This window comes from Myotis lucifugus, unplaced genomic scaffold (genome assembly GCF_000147115.1).
Source record: "Myotis lucifugus unplaced genomic scaffold, Myoluc2.0 scaffold_7, whole genome shotgun sequence".
Lineage (NCBI taxonomy): Eukaryota > Metazoa > Chordata > Mammalia > Chiroptera > Vespertilionidae > Myotis > Myotis lucifugus.
Genome location: NW_005871055.1, coordinates 16,306,571 through 16,332,743, shown reverse-complemented (window position 1 = coordinate 16,332,743; position 26,173 = coordinate 16,306,571). Strand labels below are relative to the sequence as shown.

Genomic DNA, 26,173 nt, shown 5'->3' with positions numbered 1-26,173 from the left:
AGTATTTTTTTTTTTTGCTTGTTTTGTTTTGTGTTTTTTTCTTTTTCTTTTTTAGGACTGGTTGTGAGGTTGTTTTGCTTTTTTTATTTTTTTCTGCTGGCTTTTCCCCTCCCTCCCCTCCCCCACCCGCCGGCTATTTTTGTGCTTCTGTTTTCCCTTGCCTCTCTTGATATCATTGGTTGTTTGTAGTTTGCATTCATCTCCAGGGATCTGTTGCTGGAATTTGTTGAGATTAGTGGCAGTTCTATCGGAGTTTTCTCCTCATACAAATAGTCTCTTCCCCTCTTCTATTTCATTCTCTCTTATCGCTCTTTTTTTTTTCCTTTTCACTCCCTCTTTTTTTCCCAAAATTTCATTTTTGCACTACTTTTTTCTTATTTTTCTTTTCTTTTCTTTTTTCTCTTTTATCTTTTTCTCTTCTTTCTTCCTTATCCCCAAATTCTCTTAATTCGGGTGGTCACCTTTATTTGGGGTTATTAATATCGTGAATATATTTGTGTTCAGTGCCTGATACGTTGTGCTTTGTTGTGTTGTATTTTGTGCCTTTAAAGCAACGCAGCAGATCCAAGCAACAGCAGCCTCCTGATTACCACACCCTCTGTCTGAGGAACAGCAGCTGTATGTGAAGCCTCCCCCCACCAGCGAGAAGAGCCACCACAGCTGTGAACAGCACCCACCAGAGGAGCTGCTGCCAACTGAGGAGCAGCTGCTACCGCAACCACCCAAGGAGCAACCACAGCCCAAGGAGCCACTGCCACCCAGGGAGCAGCCACTGAACGACTCAACATCTAGATATGTCAGTGAGATCAAACATGGGTAGGCAAAGAAACCCCCAAAGGAAAGAAAAGGAGGACTCGCCAGAAAAGCAGCTAAGTGAGACAGAGGCATGCAACATAACAGAAAAAGAATTCAGAATAAGGGTCCTAGCGTGCATAAACCGGATGAAGGAAAAAATCAACAACATATGCAAGAAGCAAAAAGAAACAGATGAAAAAATAAACTACTTATGCAAGAAGCAAGAAGAAACAGATGAAAAAATCAATAACTTATGCAAGACCCAAGAAGAAATGAAGAGCGATATAGCTGCAATAAAAAACACCATTGAAAGCATCAACAGTAGACTAGGAGAAGCGGAGGACCGAATTAGTGAATTAGAAGACAAGGAAGCAAAACACACCCAAACTGTACTGCAATTGGAGAAAAAAATTAAAAGACAGGAGGAGAGCCTAAGGGAGATTTGGGACAACATGAAACGAAACAACATACGAATAATAGGGGTGCCAGAACAATAGGGGTGCCAGAGGAACAAGGATTAGAAAACCTACTCGAAGAAATAATATCAGAAAACTTCCCTGAGGTGGAGAAGAAAAAAGTCACACAAGCACAGAGAGTCCCAAACAAGGTGAACCCGAAAAGACCTACACAAAGACACATCATAATTACCATGGCAAATGTTCAGGACAAAGAGAGGATCTTACAGGCTGCAAGAGAGAGACGGAAAGTTACATGCAAGGGATCTCCCATTAGATTATCAAATGATTTCTCAACAGAAACACATCAGGCCAGAAAAGAATGGAAGAGAATTTACAAAGTGATGCAAAGCAAAGGACTGAATCCAAGAATACTCTATCCAGCAAGGCTATCATTCAAAATTGAAGGGGAAATAAGAAGCTTCACAGACAAAAAAAGGCTAAGGGAGTTTATCACCACCAACCCAGCAATGCAAGAAATGCTAAACGGACTGGTGTAAAAGAAGAAATTAAAAGCTCAGAAAGAAAACAGCCACACAAAAAAAGAAATGGCTACAAACAAGTACCTTTCAATAACTTTAAACATAAACGGACTAAATGCTCCAACCAAAAGACATCGAGTGGCTGAATGGATAAAAAAACATGACCCACACATCTGCTGTCTACAAGAGACCCATCTCATTAGAAGGGACTCACACAGACTGAAAGTGAAGGGATGGAAAAATATCTTTCAGGCAAATGGAAAGGAAAAGAAAGCTGGGGTGGCAATACTTATATCGGACAAAATAGAACTCAAAGTGAAGGCCATAACAAGAGATAAGGAAGGCCACTTCATAATACTAAAGGGATCAATACAACAAGAAGATATAACCCTGGTAAACATATACACACCCAATGCAGGAGCACCCAAATACATAAAAAAACTACTGGAAGATATCAAGGGAGAGATCGACAACAATACAATCATAGTAGGGGACTTTAATACACCACTGACATCACTGGATAAGTCCTCTTGACAAACAATCAGCAAAGAAACAGCAATCCTAAATGACTCACTAGATCAGATGGACTTAATTGACATCTTCAGAACACTTCACCCCAAAGCTGCGGAATATACATTCTACTCAGGTGCTCATGGGACAGATTCAAAAATAGACCACATATTGGGTCACAAGCAAAGTCTCCCCAAATTTAGGAAGATTGAAATCATACCAAGCATCTTCTCAGACCACAATGGCATAATAGTAGAAATAAACTACAATAAAAACAACCCAAAGTACTCAAACACTTTGAAGCTGAATAGCATGTTATTAAATATTGATTGGGTTACCAATGAGATCAAAGAAGAAATTAAAAACATCCTGGAAACTAATGACAATGAAAACATAACAATCCAAAACCTATGGGACGCAAAGAAAGCAGTCCTGAGAGGGAAGTTTATAGCTCTACAGGCCTACCTCAAAAAACAAAAAAAATGGTAGTAAATCATCTAACTCTACAACTCAAAGAATTAGAACGAGAGGAACAAGAAAAGCCCAGAGTGAGCAGAAGGAAGGAGATAATAAAGATTAGAGCAGAAATCAATGACATAGAGACCAAAAAAACAAAAAGAAAATCAATGAAACCAAGAGCTGGTTCTTTGAAAGGATAAACAAGATTGACAAACCTCTAGCCAGGCTCACCAAGAAGCAAAGAGAGAGGACCCAAATAAACCAAATCAGAAACGATAGAGGCGAAATAACAACAGACCCCACAGAAATACAAATGATTGTTAAAAAATACTATGGACAGCTCTACTCCAACAAACTAGACAACCTGGAGGAAATGGACAAATTCCTAGAAAAATACAACATTCCAAAACTCAATCAGGAAGAATCTAAAAATCTCAATAGGCCAATAACTATGGAAGAAATTGAAGCAGTCATCAAAAAGCTCCCAGGAAACAAAAGCCCAGGACCAGATGGCTTCTCAGGGGAGTTTTACCAAACTTTCAAGGAAGAACTAAAACCTATCCTCCTCAGACTACTACAAAAAATTCAAGAGGAAGGAACACTTCCAAGCTCATTCTATGAAGCCAGCATCACCGTAATGCCAAAACCAGGTAAAAACAACACAATGAAAGAGAATTACAGGCCAATATCCCTCATGAACATAGATGTCAAAATCCTCAACAAAATACTAGCAAATCGGATCCAGCAGTACATCAGAGGGATCATGCACCATGACCAAGTAGGATTTATCCCAGGGATGCAAGGATGGTACAGTATCCGCAAATCAATAAACGTGATACATCACATAAACAAATTGAAAGAAAAAAACCACATGGTCATATCAATTGATGCAGAAAAAGCATTTGACAAAATCCAACACCCATTTTTGATAAAAACTCTCAGCAAGGTGGGAGTAGAAGGATCATACCTCAACATAATAAAAGCCATATATGACAGGCCCACAGCCAACATCATACTCAATGGACAAAAACTAACACCATTTCCCCTAAGAACAGGAACAAGACAAGGATGCCCACTTTCACCACTCTGTTCAACATAGTACTGGAAGTATTAGCCATTGCAATTAGACAAGAAGAAGAAATAAAAGGCATCCAAATTGGAAAAGAGGAAGTAAAACTGTCCTTATTTGCAGACGACATGATATTATACATACAAAACCCTAGAGACTCCATCAAAAAACTACTAGACTTAATACATGAATTTGGCAATGTAGCAGGATACAAAATTAACCCCAAGAAATATGAGGCATTTCTATACACCAATAGTGAACTGTCAGAAAGAGAGATTATAAAAACAATCCCATTTACCATCACACCAAAAAAATTAAGCTACCTAGGAATAAACTTAACTAAAGAGGTAAAGGACCTCTACTCAGAAAACTACAGGACGTTGAAAAAAGAGATAGAGGAAGACATAAAGAGATGGAAGAACATACCATGTTCTTGAATTGGTAGAATCAACATCATTAAAATGTCCATACTACCCAAAGCAATCTATAAATTCAACACACTTCCCATTAAAATACCAATGGCCTACTTCACAGATCTAGAACGAACTCTCCAAAAATTCATCTGGAATAAAAAAAGACCCCGAATAGCTGCAGCGATCCTGAGAAAGAACAAAGTACGTGGGATCTCAATACCAGATATCAAGATGTATTACAAAGCCACTGTTCTCAAAACTGCCTGGTAGTGGCACAAGAACAGGCATATAGATCAATGGAATAGAATAGAGAGCCCAGAAATTGGCCCGAACCAATATGCTCAATTAATATTTGACAAAGGAGGAAAGAACATTCAATGGAGCCAAGATAGTCTCTTCAATAAGTGGTGTTGGGAAAATTGGACAGATATATGTAAGAAAATGAAACTAGACCACTAACTTACACCATACACAAAAATAAACTCAAAATGGATAAAGGACTTAAATGTACGACAGGAAACCATAAAAATTCTAGAAGAATCCAAAGGCAACAAAATCTCAGACATATGCTGAAGCAATTTCTTCACTGATACAGCTCCTAGGGCACTTGAAACTACAGAGAAAATGAACAAATGGGACTACATCAAAATAAAAAGCTTCTGCACAGCAAAAGAAACCATCAACAAAACAACAAGAAAACCCACTGGGTGGGAAAACATATTTTCCAATGTCATATCTGATAAGGGCCTAATCTCCAAAATTTATAGGGAACTCATACAACTTAACTAAAGGAAGATAAGCAATCCAATCAAAAAATGGGCAAAGGACCTAAATAGACACCTTTCAAAAGAGGACATTCAGAAAGCCAAGAGACATATGAAAACATGCTCAAAGTCACTAATCATCCGAGAGATGCAAATCAAAACAACAATGAGGTACCATCTCACACCTGTCAGAATGGCTATCATCAACAAATCAACAAAGGACAAGTTCTGGAGAGGATGTGGAGAAAAAGGAACACTCGTGCACTGCTGGTGGGAATGCAGACTGGTGCAGCCACTATGGAAGACAGTATGGAGTTTCCTCAAAAAGCTGGAAATGGAACTCCCATTTGACCCTGTGATCCCACTTCTAGAAATATATCCCAAGAAACCAGAAACACCAATCAGAAAGGATATATGCACCCATATGTTCATAGCAGCACAATTCACCATAGCTAAGATCTGGAAACAGCCTAAGTGCCCATCAGTAGATGAATGGATTAGAAAACTGTGGTACATCTACACGATGGAATATTATGCTGCTGTAAAAAAGAAGGAACTCTTACCATTTGCAATGGCATGGATGGAACTGGAGAGCATTATGCTAAGTGAAACAAGCCAGTCAATGAAGGAAAAATACCACATGATCTCACTCATTCATGGATAATAGAGACCATTATAAACTTTTGAACAATAATAGATACAGAGGCAGAGCTGCCTCAAACAGACTGTCAAACTGCAGCGGGAAGGCCGGGGAGGGCTGGGGGGCAGGAGTGAGGGGGGTAAGAGATCAACAGAAGGACTTGTATGCATGCATATAAGCATAACCAATGGACATAAGACACTGGGGGGTAGGGGAGGCCAGGGGATTGTCAAGGGCGGGGGAAAAAAAGGACACATATATAATACCCTTTGTAATACTTTAAGCAATAAAAAAATTAAAAATAAATAAATGAATAAATAAATAAATAAATAAATATTATTTATCTACAAGTACAGTCTACAGATTTAAATCCAAGAGTCACTGGTGGCAAACAATATTCGGGAATGATTAGCACGTGATCACACCACATGGCACACGATAACTGGTTCTGCTGTTGAGTGGCGTGACTTTCTGCAGCAGTTTTAACACAGGCCAGCCAACATTCTGATGTGAGCTAAACCATACCGAGCCGTTTACTCATGGTGGCTGGTGAATTCACGCATTTAGTAGACCTATACAGTATAAATTTAAAATTAGAGTAATACATATAGAAAACTTTTCTATGAAATTAAACTTTTCATATGTAATTTTAATTACACAAATCTGTCTACATAAGTAAAAACAGGTAAACTAATTTGTCAATTTTTAACATGCATTCAGAAAACCTTCTTTATTATATAACTGAATTTTGGGTTTAATGGATACCCCCTTGTCGAAATTAGTCTGTTACATCGAGGTTTTACTATAGTTGTAGATCTCAATCAAGAGCTCTAACTTCAGACTGTATCTCTATCACCATTCTCCTCCCCATTTTGGATCAATGGCCATTAACTCATAGATCTACATGCTTAATCACATTTTTGTTGTGCTCTCAGAGTGGCATAAAATTTTGAACACAAACTCTGGATCCTACTAACTAATCTCTGAACCTTATTTGTGCCCTCTGGTTTGGTCCATATTCTGGTCTTAAACCACATTATTAAGATCTTTCCATAACATTAGTAGTGGGTCAGCTCTTGATTCTGCTCCTTCTTGATCTCCCCACAACCAAGTACTGAGAATACCTTTTACTTCAACTTACACAAACAAATTCTAAAATGACTACCTTGTCAGGTTGAGTAAAAAACCGAGCTGGTAGTACTGGGTCTTTAGGAGATTCCAAACTGTATGTGGTGCTCTTCGACATGATGATATTCATGGCAACATCACACACAGTATACAGTTTCTGCAATGGTAGTAAAAAATTAGGTACTTAGATTGGCATCCTAAAGTCTAAATTGGAAGTAATTCTAGAATATGTACTTAATATGCAGTTTTTAATGCAACAGTGTAAGTTTAAAATACACTATTGTTTTCATTAGTTTACTAGTAATAATATTACTATTAATTTTATATTAGTGACTATATTAGTACATCTAATTATTACTAATTGAAATACTACTGATTATTTACTACTAATAGAAAAGACTGACATGGTGTACAAAATACTACAGGAGTTCCATACTCTATACTCAAATGCTTAAATAGATAAAGAATCGTAATTATTTACAAAGAATTACATACTTCATTCATTTTTGCATCATCTGGTCCTTGGGCATCTTTTGTTTGTTTAATATTTTCTACCATCTTTCTGATAAATGCATGACTGTTATTTTCATTTTTAGCCATTAATATTTCTAAAACAAACCAAAGACATCTAGAAAAATAAAAAAATAGGAAAGAATAATTTGTTGTTAAATACAGATATAATAATTTTAAATATTAATATAATGAATGCCAGGAGTAGAAAAAATTAAAAAGAAACAGCTATAAGCCAATAGAGAAAAAATATGTCACACATACATATCACAACATATCAGTAATTAAAGTGTGAGTTCATAAGAACCCCTCTCAAAGTCTCACTAATTTTCCCAGGGTGTCAGGTTAAAAAGGAATAAATGGTGAAAAGAATGAAGTGATCTTAGCTATAATAAGAAAGGAAGACTACCTAAGGGAATAACTGGGCCATGAATAAAATGATGCCTCAAATATTCAATATTGACTGTAGTTCCAATTGGAAGTCTTCAAGAAAATATAACTACCTTATTTAATAATTGAGAATCTTCAGTAAATTAGAGAGAAAAAAGTCATGGCTAACAACTGCACATACTATCCTTGCTTAAACATGGAAAAATTAAAATAAGGTTTCAATTTTAAGGTTAGCTCAGTTTTAAAGTTAATTACAAAAAAAATTCTATTTAAGAAAAAAAAACACACAAAGGTCTCTGTCTCTGTATATTACACTGTCAGAATGTGACAGTTATAGCACAGAGGAGATAAGTAATGGGAGAACAAGAGAGAAATGTGAAGCAAGATATCATTCTAGAAGAAAAAAAATAATCTTTAAGATCTCGGGTACAGAATAAGCTTTTCTGAAGTGGCTTTCTCAAAGACTAGAGATGACGCATGGCTGTATTTGGGCAATTTAGAGATATAGCTAAAAATGTATAGTAAATTCCAAAGAGTATTTTATCTATTTCAAAAACTAATTTTCTCTGAGAAAGAGGAAATGCTAGAAGTTTTCATTAGTTATAATTACTCTAACAGGATTAATTTTGGGAGAACTAACTACATATTTTTAAAAAACAGAAACTTTGGTAAGAGGGTAATAGCTTTTTCCCTTACCAAGTTATGAGTCATTTGACATTATACTAGTCTTATAAGGACTTCTCTAAACTCCATTATATTTCTCTATTCTGCACACAGGCATAAATACTCTTTTGGCCTCTCAATAGTAATCTTTGAAAAAATTACAACTGTCATTAACTTTATTTAGAAATGTCACCAATGAAGTAGTGAGAAAGTGAGAGTGTTGCCTGGTTATCAACTTAGTCAGTTATTAAATTAGACCATTCTTTCTTTCTTATAAAGAAAAATAGTGTCTGGGAAAAAAAAAAGTGCTTACTATGTGAATAAAGGAGAGTATTACTGTATTACTTCACCCCACATGAAAATCTATAGTTTCAGAAGAAAGTAGAAAAAGATAAGAACTGTAATGGAAACTTTTAATGAATTGCTTCAATACAAAGGAAATGCTAGACTGGTAAAGAAACAGAGTAGTATACAGTAATTATGCTAAATTAAATATTGGAAAATTATATAAGAAATAAAATATAGAGATGGTATGGGGGGGAAAAAAAACCGCTGGTGTGGCTCAATGTCGTGTCACCCTATGAACCAGGAGGTTACAGTTTGATTCCCAGTCAGGGCACATGCCTGGGTTACGGGCTTGATTCCCAGCGGGGGAGTGTACAAGAGAGAGCCAATCAATGATTCTCATCATTGATGTTTCTATCTCTCTCTACCTCTTCTTTCCTCTCTGAAATCAATAAAAATGTATTTTAAAAAAATAAAAGAACAAATAAAGGAAAGAGACCTTAAATTCCTAAGGAATAAAATAAATCAAATAAACTAATTATAATTAAGGTTCTATTATCAGCAGGAAAGGGACAAAACTTTCTGAAAATATGAAAATAGGATGAAAAAAGTCTTACTCTTTAACATCTTTAAGTTGTTCAATATCCTGTACTTTGACATAATCTGGGTCATGTGCCAAAAGGTGAATTGTATATGGAACAACATATTCTGGTAGAAGAGATAATAATTTTTCTGAAAAACAAACACACACACAACACACACACACAAACAAAACAAAACATCCAGGTTAGAAAACCAAATCTTATAACCTTCCTCTTTCTTTATCTCTCTGATTCAGTATTTCCTACATCCCAACAGTACCACATTATGGCTAAAAGAAAAACATATTGAAATAGTCAGAGCTAAGATATATTATAAATTAAACAGTTTATTCATTTATTCATCATATACAATAGTGAAATGCCTATTAAATGCACTATATGTTGTGGTTACAAAGACAATTATTTCACTTTTCAAATGCATATGGGAAAAAGTGACTCAAACAAACTCTAAGACTAAGAAACATAAGATCTCTTTTTCTTATTATAAGCAACACTATGTTCAACAGTGCCTTCCTTATAAGCTTATGAGCAAAATTAAAAACTAGTAAATATTTTAGAGTTAGTGTGACACAAAAGCAGAAAGTAAAGGTTTTTGATACTATCTGAATCAAAGTAAAAGTATTTGATCCTATCTGTAACAGAAGAACTGATACAAAAAAAACACAAACATAAATAAGAGTTTCTAGGACATTTTAAATATCAAAGAAACATTTCTTTTAGTTTAAAATATCTTTATACAGGGTGGGACAAAAGTAGGTTTACATTTTTGATTATATGTAACAGTTTTGTGGTTTTCTTAAATCCTCACATGAGGATATGTTTTTATTGATTTTTTTGTTCCTAGAGGGAGGGGCGGGGGAGAGAGAAGAGGAGGAGGGGCCGGAGAGAAGGAGACACAGAGAGAGTGACTTTGATGTGAGAGATAAAAATCGATCAGTTGCCCCCCATGTGCCCCACTGCAGACCGGAGATTGAATCCTGAACCTTTTGGTATACAGGACGATGCTTCAATCAACTGATTTACCTGGCCAAAGCCAGAGTTTATTCTTGTATTATTATGTTTTTAATTATTGTATTATTTTCCATGTGAACAACTGTAAACCTAATTTTGCCCCACCCTATATTTTAACTTTGATCAGCATATTCCATTAGACGTTAGAATTGTAATCCTAACTAGTTTAATAAGGTTATTATTCAAAAAGACCGAGATTCATATTTTGTACAATCTTTTTATATATGCTACTTTCAAAATAAAAGTTTAAATTATATGTTCAACCTAGAGTATAGTAATGTACGTGTCAATAAGGCACCAAGTTCTATTTCTATTCCTGAACTCAAAGAGAATAATTTGTGTGTAGTATCTTTCATTTTAAGGAAGGTATAGGAGGAAAAAATATCAAGGTTCAAAATTCAGTGAAATTCAAATTAAATTTTTATCAAATATTTATTGAGTGCCTACAATTTTTCAGGCTTATTTTAAATATAAAAATGAATAAGACTAGACAAAGCTCTCATACTAAGGCATAGAGACAGAAGCTATCCTTCAATGTGGTAGGTGCCCTAAGACAAGAATAGCTAACAACTAATTCCAATGATGGTGTAACCCCCAAACTACGTTTTAAAGGACTCAAAAGATGCAAACCATGCTCCTTGATTTTGTCTGTCTGGAAGGGGAGGCAACTTCCAGGTAGTGTTGAAAACAGAGAAAAAGATGGCTGTACAAATTTCAAACAATCCAGAGTACAAGAAGCATAGAACTTATAGTAAGGAATGGCTAGGGAAAAGCCTAAAACTCAGGTTGAGAGTAAAACTCTAAAGGGCCATGTTAATGAGTTTAAATTTGATCCTATGAGCAATAAAAAAGTCAACACAGATTTCAAACATGATAGTGATATGATTCAATGTGTTCTAAAAACATAATTTTGATAGCAGTGTGGCACAACTGGAGGTGGATTAGAGGCAGGGGAATTTATAAGAGGGAGGCAGACATGTACACACTAATCCAAGAGAAATATAGCAGGATAAAACAGTTGAGGAGAAATGTTTAAGATATCCAGAGAAAGAATTAAGGATTTGGTGAATGATGAGAGGGGAAAAAAGATATGAAGAATGTCTCCGATTTTTAACTTGGATAACTGGATAGATTTTAATTAAATAAAAGTCAGAGAGACACAAAAGCTAATAACGTGGATGGGGTAAGGTGAGCAGTTGGTTGAGCACTGTCCCTGAAAGGTTGCCGGTTTGAATCCAGAATGCCGGTCCTGCACATGCCGGCTGTGATGAGAATAATCAACAAAAACCAGAGTCTGGTAGATTTTTAAATTAAAAGATCATACTCTGACGTATACATTTTACTGTTCTATTAAAAGTACCTCCATCCAATGTCACTGCTTATGTCCCTTGGCCATTTCGTTAGTTGCATAGATATGAGTTGATATTTAGATACACATGCATTTCTATTTTAAAAATAAACTTTAAAGGTGAAGCTATTATTGAAAAACAGTAATACTTATTTAATGTGGGCTAATTAGAATATAATAAATAACAGTTACATCACTTTGTGCTCTATAAAGAAAATTGGCAGGCTGGAAAAATATACTTTCCATTTTCATATGGGCTTACCACTAACAGCTGCATGCTGCTTCAGATACTCGCGTCTCACATTTATATTTTTTACCAGACACTGCCTGGCGTGAGCTCTTCTCTCTTTTACAGGATCTTTTGCACAAAGAGCACAGATTGCCATATACTCAAGTGGAAGTCGTAATCGGGAAAGGCCTTTGTGAAGTTTCTGAGCAAATACTTGTCTTACTTGATAGCATTCATCCTGTGAAGACATCATTATTCTACATATTATCACATGGCAGCAAAGAGTAACAAATTCAGATATAAAATATACTATATCAAGTAACCAGACCAGTAAACAGCAGCAAGTTTATCCACAACCACTGCTTCAGCTCACAAGACTGGAATGTTGTGACAAGTTAATTTCAAGGTTGAAGTATTTACCCGGACTCTAATCACTACCAGTTTAGAGGTGTCAGAAAATATTGAATGTACTCTTAAAACAGATAAAACTCATGAATATCAATCCATCCCACGTTAAATAAGGTAGGAAAAAAATAAAGTTTAAATACTCTCTCATATGTAGCTTTTTCATTTACTGAGCAAGGTAAAATTTTAATCTATACATTTTATTTCTATCATTTCAAAACTATTTCAACTAAAATGTACAACTCTGAAGGCAAGAGTTACTAATCACTTTCAGAAACACCTAATTACTTTTTGTTCTATAAATGAACCAATCTGTTCATTATCACTGCACCTGATTTCCAAATACTTCTCCATCTCCTAAATCACCCACCTCTACTCTCCAAGCTAACTCCTCCTTACCTAAAGAACAGCTCCTTTATCCTCCAGAAATCACTGTGATTTTTATCCTGCATCCATCTGTGCTCTCTCAAGCACTCTGTGTACATCTCCAGCATAGAAGTCAGTATACAGTATTAAAATGACTGGTTTATATGTCAGTCTTTACTTACTCAGCTCCTCATTACTTGAAGACATCTTTGTGCTTCTAAACCTAGCACAGCATCCAGTACATAGCTTATCAGAATTTTTTCTAAACTAGGGAAAAGCTCAACATGACTTGTTTGCTCTTATTTTTAAAATTTTTATTATAGAAAGTGTTACAAATGTCGCCTTTTATGACACTGACCTCTTCTAGCCTGCCCCCACCCACCACCCAAGGCCTTCACCACCCTACTGTCTGTGTCCATGGGTTATGCATATAAGCATACATGTTCTTGGGTTGATTTCTTCCTACCCATCCAACCTCCCCTGCCTTCCCTCCGAGGTTTGACAGTCTGTTCCCAAGTTTCTATGTCTCTGGACCTATTTTGTTCATCGGTTTATTTTGTTCATTAGATTCCATATATGAGTGAGATCATGTAATACTTATCTTTCTCTGACTGATTTATTTCACTTAGCATAATACTCTCTAAGGTTCATCCATGCTGTTGCAAATGGTGGGACTTGTTTCTTTTTTACAGCTGCATAATATTCCATTGTGTAAATCAGGGGTCCTCAAACTTTTTAAACAGGGGGCCAGTTCACTGTCCCTCAGACCGTTGGAGGGCCGGACTATAGTTTAAAAAAAAAACTATGAACAAATTCCTATGCACACTGCACATATCTTATTTTGAAGTAAAAAAACGAAACGGCAACAAATACAATATTTGTATTTGCATGTGGCCCGCGGGCCGTAGTTTGAGGACCCCTGGTGTAAATGGTCCAAGGCTTTTTATCCACTCATCTGCTGATGAGCACTTGGCCTGTTTCCAAATCTTAGCTATTGTACATTGCCCTGCTATGAACATAGGGGTGCATATATTATTTCTTGTAGGGCGCAGCTATAGGGTTAAGGCTCAGACTGACCTGTTGGCAAAGCAAAAAACAAGTCCCAGCTTAAAGGGCACAGACCTCTTGGCATAATTAGGCTTGACCTTATGACACTCCCTAGTAGCTAATGGGCTATGGGAGGTGCAGCAAGTGCTGCCAAAACAAGTGAAACTCACAAGAACACTGTAACTATGGTGACCACTACCTTGTTTACCTCTGGCTATAAAATAAAGGCTCAGCTTGCCTCTGGATCTTTCTCTGTGGCCTTAGCCAGGCACAGGAAGATCCACCTAGACCAGTGATGGTGAACCTTTTGAGCTCAGCGTGTCAGCATTTTGAAAAACCCTAACTTAACTCTGGTGCCATGTCACATATAGAAATTTTTTGATATTTGCAACCATAGTAAAACAAAGACTTATATTTTTGAAATTTATTTTATATATTTAAATGCCATTTAACAAAGAAAAATCAACCAAAAAAATGAGTTCACGTGTCACCTTTGACACGCATGTCCTAAGTTCGCCATCACTGACCTAGACCCAGCTTATTCTCTTTGTCATTTCTCCATCCTTTCTCCGTCCTCACTCAGGCGTGCGAACTCTTGGCTGAGCTGGCTCGGCCCAATTTCTGATTGGTGTTTCTGATTTCTTGGGATATATTCCTAGAAGTAGGATCACTGGGTCAAATGGGAGTTCCTTTTTTAATTTTTTGAGGAAACTGCATACTGTTTTCCACAGTGGCTGCATCAGTCTGCATTTCCACCATCAGTATACTAGGGTTCCCTTTTCTCCACATCCTCACCAAAACTTGTCGTTTGTTGATTTGTTGATGATAGCCATTCTGACAGGTGTGAGGTGATACCTCATTGTTGTTTTGGTTTTCATCTCCTGGATGATTAGTGACTTTGAGTATTTTTTCATATCTCTTGGCCTTCTGTATGTCCACTTTGGATAAGTGTTTATGTAGGTCCTTTAGCCATTTTTAAATTGGATTGTCTTCCTTTCATTCAGTTGTATGAGTTTCTTATATATGTTGGAAATTAACCCCTCATTGGATGTATCATTGGCAAATATGTTCTCCCATGGAGTGAGCTCTTTGTGTGCAGAAGTTTTTTTTATTTTGATGTAGTCCATTTGTTTATTTTCTCCTTAGTTTCCTTTGCCCTAGATGTATTGGTAAACATATTGCTACATGAGTTGTCTGAGATTTTGCTGCCTATGGTTTCTTCTAAGATTTTTATGGTTTCATGACTTAAGTCTTTTATCCATTTTGAGTTTATTCTTGTGTATGGTGTAAGTTGGTGGTCCAGTTTCATTTTTTTGTATGTACCTGTCCAATTTTCTCAACACCACTTATTTAAGAGTCTGTCTTTACTCCATTGTATGTTCTTGCCTCCTTGTCAAATATTAATTGAGCATAATGGCTTGGGTTGATTTCTCGGTTCTTTGTTCTGTTCCATTGCTCTATATACCTGCTCTTGTGCCAGTACCAGGTTGTTTTGATTATAGTGGCTTTGTAGTGTAACCTGAAATCTTGTATTGTGATTCCTCCAACTTCATTCTTCTTTCTCAAGATTGCTGTGTCTATTTGGGACTTTTTTTTGGTTCCATATAAGTTTTTAGAGTGTCTGTTCTAGATCTGTGAAATATGCTGTTGGTATTTTAACAGGGATTGCACTGAATCTATAGATTGCTTTGGGTAGTATGGAAATTCCAAAACCAGATAAAGACAATACAAAGAAAGAGAATTATAGGCCAATATCCCCGATGAATATAGATGCTAAAATCTTCAACAAAATATTAGCAATACATTAAGGATATCATACACCATGACCAAGTGGGATTTATTCCGGGTATGCAAGGCTGGCACAATATCCGCAAATCAATAAATGTGATACACCACATTAAACAGATTGCAACACAAAAATCACATGATCATATCAATTGATGCAGAAAAAGCATTCAACAAAATCCAGCATCGTTTTTTGATGAAAACTCTCAGCAGAGTGGGAATAGAGGGATCATACCTCAACATAGTAAAACCTATAAACCTACAGCCAACATAATTTCCAATGGGCAAACACTAAAACCATGTACCCTAAGAACAGGAACAAGACAAGGATGCCCATTTTCACCACTCTTATTCAACATAGTACTGGAAGTCCTAGCCATAGTGATCAGACAAGAAGTAATAAAAGGCATCCAAACTGGAAAGGAGGAAGTAAAACTCTCATATTTGCAGATGATATGATATTGTACATAGGGAACCCTAAAAACTTCATAAAAATAGATTTAATAAAGGAATTCAGCAATGTAGCAGGATACAAAATTAACACCCAGAAATCTATGGCATTTTAATACACTAATAATGAACTCTCAAAAATATAAACTATAAAAAAAAATCCCATTTACCACTGCAACAACAACAAAAATTAAGATACTCAGGAATAAACTTAACCAAGGAGGTAAAAGACCTGTACTCGGAAAACACAGGACATTGAAAAAAGATAGAGGAAGATATAAATAAGTGGAAGAATATACCGTGTTCATAAATTAGTAGAATCAACATAATTAAAATGTCCATACTATTCAAAGCAATCTATAGATTCGACATAACTTTTGTCACATGTGAGATAGCTTCATAATTATACCTCATTCTCCACCAATTAACACAAAGTGTGAAGTGTTCATATTTTTGCAACTTTATGTATATTATTTCTTCTATCTTCAAATATTCATTTGGTTCTTCTTTAAAATCTACGTCATAACATCTTGCCTTTATGTTTAAAATCCTTATTTTGTGTATCCTCTTTCATTTAATTTAAACTTGTTTCTTATGCCAAATGCCTACTTTAACAAAGAAGTAGTCTAGCTTCCACAGAAATATTGTCTATTATCTACCCTTACACTCAACAAAACAAAGTTAGTTAACTCATTCCTTCCTCAGTATCATAAGGGAGAGGAATCTTCATTATCAATTATATATTATGAAGATAAGGAATTACAACCTGTATAAATCCACCTATCAAAATATATTCACAAGTGAACAGACCACTCATTTAAAAATTAATCTCCAAACATACCCGCCCCCCTACTTAGATGCATTTCCTAACAAGACCATGTTTTTGTCACACTCTCTCTCATCATTCAGGATACAATGCAAATGAGTAACAAAGTCAAATTGTGAATCCCATGGCAAAGTTTAGGATTCCAAAAAGTCATTAAAGTGATGTTAGAGAAGAACTGTCAAATCATATGAAAGGAAACTGACAGAGTTAATGAGAAAAGATGATAAATTTGACATGAATGATGACATAAAAGGTATATCAGAATAGAATCAGCTGAATGAAAATTTAAAAGACGTGTTCCTGAGAACTGAGGAGGTTTTAAATGTTTGGTTTTTTTGCAAAAATGATTATTCTTTTGACTATATTTTAAAAGATAAAGTAAAGGACAGAAGAATACAATTTTTATGCAGAAAAAACCTCAAAAAAGAAAGCACTTGATACTTTCATAGTTTTGGTTTTAACCGATTATTGGTTCAATATTTAAAAAAAAAGATGGTACCACAAAATATATTCCCCCAAAATAAAGTTTGATACAAACTTTTACTCACTATTAAGAATAAAGTCTTAATCTTAAGTATTAAGTAGTCTGCATCTTAAGTAAATTCACTTTTAGTGGCCTTTTCTAGTACAAATTATCATCATGAATGTAGTACCTAGTATCTTGTAAACAGTTCAATTACTTTGTGTATTGCACTGTGTTATTAACATTTATTTATATTTTGTTTTCCTAAGAGGTTATGTTCTTGAGGGTGGTAGCCATGACTTATCTAATTTTTGTATTTATAGAACCTAGAACAATGTACAGCACACAGCAGTACATACAGATTTGTCATGAACTGCATTCAAATCGTAAAATAGCTTAATAATTATTAAAAATGTTAAGATTCACATTATTGAATTTTTCTTTTTCCAGATTTACTTTCTATTCAAATATCATTCACAGTGGCCTCTGAGGTACAATATTACCTTTGAAGAGCTCACCACAGGTAAGAGAAATAAATCACAGGTACATAAATAACTAATGCACAGGCATGTATGTATCAGAGGACTACAGATAAAACCACTAGAGGATCAAAAGGAGACCAGCTATAAAAATGAGAAAGAGTTTTGAGAAGAAGATTGTGTCTGAGTCTTGATTCGTAGGAGTTGATGGTGGATGTGTAGAAATGGAGAATGAAAAGAAAATTAGAGGCAGCATATTACAATCATATAAAAGAAAAAATACGTTAACTTTCATTGAAATGAGGGTAGGTAAAGGGTAATGTGTGCTAAACAAGATTTTTAAATGTATATTTGGGTCCAAATATTAAAATATATGTGTTTTCTTTTCTTTTTTATGAGTATAAGGCCCTAAATATTTTTGAGTAGGGAATAACATGATCAGAATCATGATAGGAAATTTAATCAATAATAAAGTCTCATAATACTACCTGAGAGCTAATGATGGTTACATGCGGAAAGAATGATTAAGAAATACATATACTAAGAATGATTAATAGATATAATAGATATGATAGGACAGAATTATCTGTACTTTGCTATGAGGTGCAAGGACAAGCAAACAGTCAAATATAAATCATGCTTGTAGATTTGAGAAATGCCATTCAGATTTATTTAAGGCCTATCGAGGCTCTACATGTCAGAAATGAATAGATTTAGGAAAATATGAATTTAGTTGGACATTCACAGAACATGAAAGTTTGAAAAGCTCTGTTTAACAATGGAAGTGGGACCAGAGACTTAAAAAAAAAAAAAGAAAAAGTTAATGCTGGTAGTAAAGGAATCACTTACATAGAAAACGAGATGGCCAAAGAAGAATATCCTATATAATAAAAAGCTAATATGCAAATCAACCGAACAGCAGAATGACCAGTCACTATGATGCGCACTGACCACCAAGGGGCAGACGCTCAATGCAGGAGCTGCCTCCTGGTGGTCAGTGCACTCCCACAGGGGGAGCACCGCTCAGCCAGAAGCCGGGCTCACGGCTGGCGAGTGCAACGGTGGTGGCGGGAGCCTCTCCCGCCTCTGCGGCAGTGCTAAGGATGTCTGACTGCTGGCTTAGGCCCCCTAAGCCAGCAGTCAGACATCCCCTGAGGGCTCCTGACTGCAAGAGGCCGCAGGCTGAGCTGAGGGACAACCCTCCCCCCCGCACCGAGTGCACAAATTCATGCACCAGGCCTCTAGTACAGTATAAGTGGAAAAATAAAGTTAGTCATGGACAGATCCTCATAGAACATATACATTTGAAGACCAATATTATTGAATTTGGGGACTTTAATAGAGCATTTTTGGAAAACAATGAAGGCAAATGATTAGTGAGGAGTGAGAGGATAACAGTGTAAGAGAGACAAACATATAGATTACTCTTTCTTTAGGATTAGAGGTTTAAAAAGAAGAGGTTTAAAGGATTAGGGAAAAGTTTGGTTTAGACGAAAATAAGGTAGCCAACCATATGTTCATAATTAAATTTAACCATTAACATGTTCTACAGTCAACAAAATTCCAGAGCAATCTTACAACTTTCACCTTAATATATAACAAATACTATGCTAGAAAAGAAAGTTTCTAGAAGTTAATAAGTGTGAATAATTCTCATACATAATGGACATTTAACAAATGGTTTGCACTCAGTAAGTTTCAAGGCCCTTCTGTCTACGTATTTCCAGATTTTCTTGGTTTTTAAAAAATTTTTCTATTTCAATACTGATAGCAACATTACCCTAAGAAATATCAGACCCAACAACCAGATAAATCAACAGAATTCAAGTATTACCAGTTTTAAAAAAATAGTTATATAGGTTGTTTTCTCTTAGGAAATTTAATATGTACTTTTTAAACAACTTTCACTTTCTTGCAAAACAAGATGATCTCCAAAATTAAATAGGGAAAACTAAATCAGAAAATTATGGGCTCATCAAAATCTCATTTCTCAAATGGTTTAGTCTAAAATCTGAATACCAACACCAAAAGTAAAAAAAAAAAAAAAAAAATATGTAGGACCTGGAGTAACTTTTAAAGACTGAAGTACCAGAAATTGACAACATGGTTATAATAAAAAAAACCCATGATTGTTTATAAACTGCAATTTTAAAATAAGTAGTAGAAAGAAGGGGAAGTGGAAAAAAATTACAATAATCCCTGAGGTAAATGCCAAAAAAGAACAGTGAAAGTAAGTATAATATAACCAAATTATGAATAAAAAACTCATATTAAAATATCATCTTTACTATTTATGGAAGTCCGTTTTCTTTAATTTTCTCAAATGATGCTAAAAATGTCTGAAGTGCCCTGGCCAGTGTGGCTCAGTTGGGTGAGCGTCTTACCATGCACCAGTCAGAGCACATACCCAGATTTCAGGTTTGATCTCCAGTCAGGGTACATCCAGGAGGCAACCTATCATTGTTTCTCTCTCATATCATTGCCTGTCTCTCTCTTTCACTCTCTAAAAAATCAATAAAAACATATTAAGAAAAAACTTCTAAAATGATATAGTTCAAATATTATGTAATTCTAATTTTTGTAGATTTTAACTCACTAATAAATGCTTCTGATCTAAAATTAACCTATAACATGTCCTTATCTATAATAATAAAAACATAATAGGCTAATTAGACTGGATAGTCAGATGACCTTCCGGATGAAGCCAGGGCTGTGAGGGCTGAGGCAAGCCGCCAAGGCTGTGAGGGCCAAGCCCCTTGCACGAATTTCGTGCATCGGGCCTCTAGTCTATAATAATAAAAGTGTAATATGCTAATTAGACTGGACGACCTTCCGGACAAAGCCAGGGCTGCGAGGGAAGCCGGGTCCCGGGTGCCAGAGGGAAGCCAGTGCCAGCAGCTGGGGGAAGGAAGGCCTATTCTTGCATGAATTTCGTGCATCAGGCCTCTAGTGAAACGATAAATTTCTATACTTTTTTCTTCCTTTTAAAAATTAAATACATTCAAGCCTTATTATTCACACATTCTTCATTTGTGAATTTACCAACTCACTAAAATTTAATTGTAACCTCAAAATCAATACTTGAAATGCTTTCATAGAGCAGCAAAATATGAGAATGCACTGAGCAGCAAAATATGAGAATCGCCTGACACATGTTCAACTGAGGTTGAGCAAGGAAATGCTCTGCCTTGTTGTTTCAGCTCTCATATTACAAACAAGTGTCCTTTTGGTGGTCTATATAGTGCCTTATTTTTCACATTTTTGTTGATGACCTTGTTGTTAAATTAGCTTCTAAGCATAGTGCTGAAATGCTATTTACTGATCCTAAGAGCAAGAAGGCTGGGATGTACATTATGGAGAAAATATGTTTGTTAGATAGGCTTCATTCAGGCATGAGTTATAGTGCTGCTGGCCATGAGTTTAATATTAAAACAACTAAATATTAAGGTGTCTTTAACACATTAAGCGCCCAGCCTGTTTTGTCTTCCAGACGGGAAGTATAGTGTCAGTCACTGGAGACTGACAGGGTGCTTAATGTGTTAAATATAAACATATATAAAACAAGGTTAAGGATGATTGATAAAAATGTTGTGACTTGAGGAATGCAGGAACCACACCTGTATTTCCCCTATGAGCAATGGTTCAGTATTTGTTAATTCAGTGCTTGGAGTGACTTTGTAGAACTACTGTAAATAACAAGATTCAACTGTACAATGTTAGCAACCCCAAATTCAAGTACTAGTTTTAGAATTCTAAAATGTTTCTCACATAAATTTTTCAAAAGGAGACATAAACGTTCAAGATTTTTATCTCTATATCATGGTGGCCTTCTTAAGTCAAAGACCATATAAAGTCATGTTCTATATAGCCTTTTTCCTTACATTGATTGCTAATGCACAGAGCTGATACTGTTCTAATGTGATGATTTCATGGTAACAGGGTTCTTGTGCCAGCTTCACAATAGCACTCCCAGCAGCAAGTCTCAGACGTGACATATCTGGTTTACTGAAAAATAAGCAAGAAAGAATGTAAATTAGATTTCTAACTATGTGCACAAAAACATTCCTGCTTTATATAGCTAATTTTACAAAATCCTCTAGCCAAAAAAAAAAAAGTTAGAAAACAGTTTAGTGATACTGAAAACCATACTGTATTTATTTAACTTTGGAATATGATGTCTAATACTACAAAATTCTTCTCCTGAACATAAGTGTGCTAAAGTCATTTAATTCTCTCCTACAAAAACAGCTTGTAGCCAAGCCTAGGAAAAATATCTATTCGTATGTTTAGTTGTTTAAGTCTTCCATTATGGATTACTTTTAGATATGTGTTTGTTTACAAATTAGGCATAAAAATGTCCTAACATGCTTATTAGTCAACTAAAACTACTGTGTTAAGTATAAAAGAAGTAGAATGAAAGCAGGTATAATGAATAAAACATTACTATTTTCAGCTAGAATCCAACTTTTCAATTATTACCAAGAGGCTCCTTTTAAGATTAAGAAAACTTCTGCTAAATGGGACACATCTCAAAGAATAGTAAATTCTTGACTAGTAAATACATCTAAACAACTCTTTGTAATATAGTGATGTATTAGATGAAGTACAGGGATCTTGGACTGATGTAAGGAGGGAAAGTTGTAACTTAGTTTTCCAAGATCTAATGATCTAGTTGGTTTGAGATCCTTCCTTTATTTTTCTAAGATTCTGTAAAAATACTGACCGAATGCATGACAACATTATTAAGGTTCTGAGGCTTCCGGTCAAGATGCAGTAGGTAAATGAGGTACTCACCTCCTCCCACAACCACATCAAAATCATAGCTAAACTACAGAACAACCATTATTCAAAACCACCTGAAATCTAGCTGAACAGAAATCCAACAATTAAGGATATAAAAGAAGAAGCAACATTGGGACTGGTAGGAGGGGCCGAAATGCAGAACAAGTTGGTCCCACACCCACCTTTGGCAGTTGAAAATTGGGAGGAATTATTTTGACTGCAGAGGTTCCCCTTTAGAAGTCCCAGTTCTATACCAGGCTCCCCAGCTCAGGGTTTCAGTGTGGGGTGAGGTGGCGGGTGGGAGTGAAAAGTCCCCATATTACATCTGGTTGTGAAAATCAGCGGGGATTATGGCTGAGTGAGAGAGAGCTATTAGAGTCCCACGCCTTCCTCTTAAAGGCTCGAGCACATACTTACTCAGACTCACTTGCTTTGAGCTCCAGCACTGGGGCAGCAGCTGGTAAAATGCCAGGAACAAACAGAAAGGAACTGAATTGTCTGGCACAAGGGGGAGGTCTAGAGGGATAGCATTCTCCCAGACAAAATGCAGGCAGAGGTCTGTTCCTTTGCTGAGCCCTCCCACAAGAGCCCACAGGCAGGGTTGTATCTCAGTCTCCACCAACCTGGCTAACACTGTTTCCCAGCCCTGATAATTCTGAGTTCCCACCTCACCCAACTTGTGGGCCTACCCAGGCCATTTTCAGCGGCTTTCCCATACAAACGGGCTGTCTTGGTTACTGCTGCAGATTTTCTTAAAATCTCTCAAACAAACAGCAGCTGGCCTTGGCATGCCCTCTGCCCCTTGCAAAGTGGCCTGAGACCTGTCACTACTGGCAGCTGGTCCTGGTTTGCACAGTGGCCTCTCCTGGACATCTCCAAGCCCAGCACAATTAGTAGTCATCTGCATATCACTTTGTAGCTCATGGTTTGGGGCAGGGCACAGGCAGATGACCTTGGCTTACACCCCAGAGCCAACAAACCCAGTGGATAGCTTCAGACCACGCCAAAGACCACCCACCCCCAAACCACCTACAACAGAAAAAAGTCAAGGGGTAGACTCAGCAGGCATCAGAGCCCTGCTGAAGCAAGTCCTGCTCTGTGAGCTTGGCCCCTACACAGCAGATCCTCCCTGGTGGCCAGTCCTCCCAGCCAATATAACTTTGTAAGTAATATAAATCTCTAATCACTGGGTTGTAGATCTGAAACTAATATAATATTGTATAACAACTGGAATTAAAAAATAAATGATTACTTTTTAAAAAAGGAAGTTTTAAAATAAAGTTTTGAGGTTACATGACCCAGGAATGCCTTTCAGTTAATCTACAGCAGTGGTTCTCAACCTGTGGGTCGCGACCCCTTTGGCGGTTGAACGACCCTTTCACAGGGGTTGCCTAAGACCATCCTGCATATCAGATATTTACATTATGATTCATAACAGTAGCAACATTACAGTTATGAAGTAGCAACGAAAATAATTTTATGGTTGGGTCACAACATGAGGAACTGATTTTTAAAGGGCCAGAAGGTTGAGAACCACTGATCTACAGAAATATTCTAAGAGCTGTTTTGAGGTAAATCCCTCAGCCACTGCTAAAGGAAAGTCTTTCTTGTTTGAGTTTATAAAAAGAAATAAACAACTATAAATAAACTAGAGGCCCGGTGCATGAAATTCGTGCATGGGGGTGGGGGAGTCCCTCAGCTTGGCCTGCACTCTCTCCAATCTGGGACCACTCGGGGGATGTCCCAGACATCCCTCTCGCAATCTGGGACTGCTGGCTTCTAACCGCTCACCTGCCTGATCGCCCCTAACTGCCTCTGTCTGCCTGCCGGCCTCAGTGCCCCTACCTTGCACCCCTGCTGGACTGATTGCCCCTAACCGCCTCTGCCTCGGCCCCCAGCCTAAGCCACAGTCTGGTCTCCCTTTGCCGGAGGCGACCTGGCCCATCAGGGAAAGGTGCCGCCCCCATCACCCTGCTGCTGCTGTCACCACTGCTGCCTGAGCCTCGGGCCTTGGAGTCACGTGGGCCGGCCCTCGCAGCCACCATCTGCGGCTTGCCTGAACCTCAGGCAGCCGCTGTGGCTTTGTCCAGAAGGACGTCCGGATGGTCATCCGGAAGACGTCCACCCTGATTAATATATTACCCTTTTATTAGTATAGATACTTCACAACTAATATTTTGAAGACCAGATTTCTTTCTAAAGCCTTCTTTAAAAATGCACAACCAATGTAAGTCATGTACATTTGCATAATTCAAGTACACATTTAATTTTGTTAAGGAATACCATGAAAAATAACAGGTGAAAGATCTAAATATGCACATTAATAATGTAATTAATAAATTTAACAGATAAAAATGTATTAATACTAGACTAAAACGTTCTTCTCCAATTATTATGTAAATCCTGAACACTGGAATATCCTATCTAATAATAGACAAACATGGTAATTAACCATACCTCCACTACGCTTCCCATTGGCTAATCAGCAGGATATGCAAATTAACTGCCAACAAAGATGGCGGCTGGCAGCCACGCAGCTGAAGCAAGCAGGAGGCTTGCTTGCTCCAGTGATGGAGGAAGCCAAGGTTCCCCGCCTGCCACGGCCCAGCTCTGAGCTCCGGAAGCAACAATGTTGCAATTATAGAAGCTAAACAAACCCCAGATACCTGCTTTCAGCCAGCCGGGGCCTCAGAGCTTAGAGCGCCAGTGATGGCAACAGAGTTTCAATTATAGAAGCTAAACAAACCCAGATACCTGCTTTCAGCCAGCCGGGGCCTCAGAGCTTAGAGCGCCAGTGATGGCAACAGAGTTTCAATTATAGAAGCTAAACAAACCCAGATACCTGCTTTCAGCCGGCAATGGCCTCAGAGCTGGAGCCGACTCTCAGCTCCAGTGACAGCTATAGAAGGTAAATAAATCCCAGAATAAAAAAAAAAAAAGAAAAAAAAAGAGACTGGGAGCTTCAGTCGCCCACCAGTCTGAAAACGGCCCTCAGCCCCTCACCCAGACTGGCCAGGCACCCCAGTGGGGACCCCCACCCTGAAGGGGGTGTGACCAGCTGCAAACAGCCATCAGCCCCTCACCCAGGCTGGCCTGGCACCCAAGCGGGACCCCCACCCTGATCCGGATCACCCTTCAGGGCAAACCAGCCGGCCCCCACCCGTGCACCAGGCCTCTATCCTATACAGTAAAAGGGTAATATGCAAACTGACCCTAACAGCAGAAAGACTGGGAATGACTGGTCACTATGACACACACTGACCACCAGGGGGCAGACGCTCAATGCAGGAGCTGCCCTCTGGTGGTCAGTGCACTCTCACAGTGGGGAGCTCTGCTCAGCCACAAGCCAGGCTGATGGCTGCCAGTACAGCAGTGGTGGTGGGAGCCTCTCCTGCCTCCTCAGCAGCGCTAAGGATGTCTGACTGCAGCTTAGGTCTGCTCCCCGCTGGCAAATGGACATCCTCCGATGGCTGCCGGGCTGCCAGAGGGATGTCTGATTGCCATCTTAGGCCCAATCCCCTCGGGAGCAGGCCTAAGCCAGCAAGTGGTCACCCCCGAGGGGTCCCAGGCTGCAAGAGGGCACTAGATATATTAAGAGAAAAGTTATTCTCTTACATTTATTACCAAAACAAGTCAATAAATAACACAGAAGACAAATTTCTAAATTTTAGCTAACCTTGTCATAATAACCACTACCATCATCAGTTCTTCTAAATACTATGTGCTGGGCAGTGTTTTAAATACCTTAAATATACTAACTTATTTAATCATCATAATAGCTAGGTGAGACAGGGTATATATAATTATTCTCTATGAG

General features: G+C 37.4%; 1 protein-coding gene across 9 annotated transcripts in view; it reads right to left on the bottom strand.

The window, feature by feature from the left end:
- The window catches only part of PDS5B (PDS5 cohesin associated factor B), a 238,784-nt gene that overhangs the window by 30,684 nt on the left and 181,927 nt on the right, over positions 1–26,173 (bottom strand). For 7 of the 9 annotated variants that reach the window (XM_014449724.2, XM_006083609.3, XM_023748975.1 and 4 more), the window contains 5 exons: positions 21,456–21,579; positions 11,787–11,991; positions 9,181–9,295; positions 7,211–7,343; positions 6,753–6,872 (listed from right to left, as the gene is read on the bottom strand). In XM_014449724.2, the coding sequence (XP_014305210.1) occupies positions 6,753–6,872; positions 7,211–7,343; positions 9,181–9,295; positions 11,787–11,991; positions 21,456–21,579 (697 nt within the window). Of the gene's footprint in view, positions 1–5,951; positions 6,160–6,752; positions 6,873–7,210; positions 7,344–9,180; positions 9,296–11,786; positions 11,992–21,455; positions 21,580–26,173 lie in introns of those variants that run through there. The other 2 variants (XM_023748999.1, XR_002827660.1) reach the window with 2 other exon arrangements.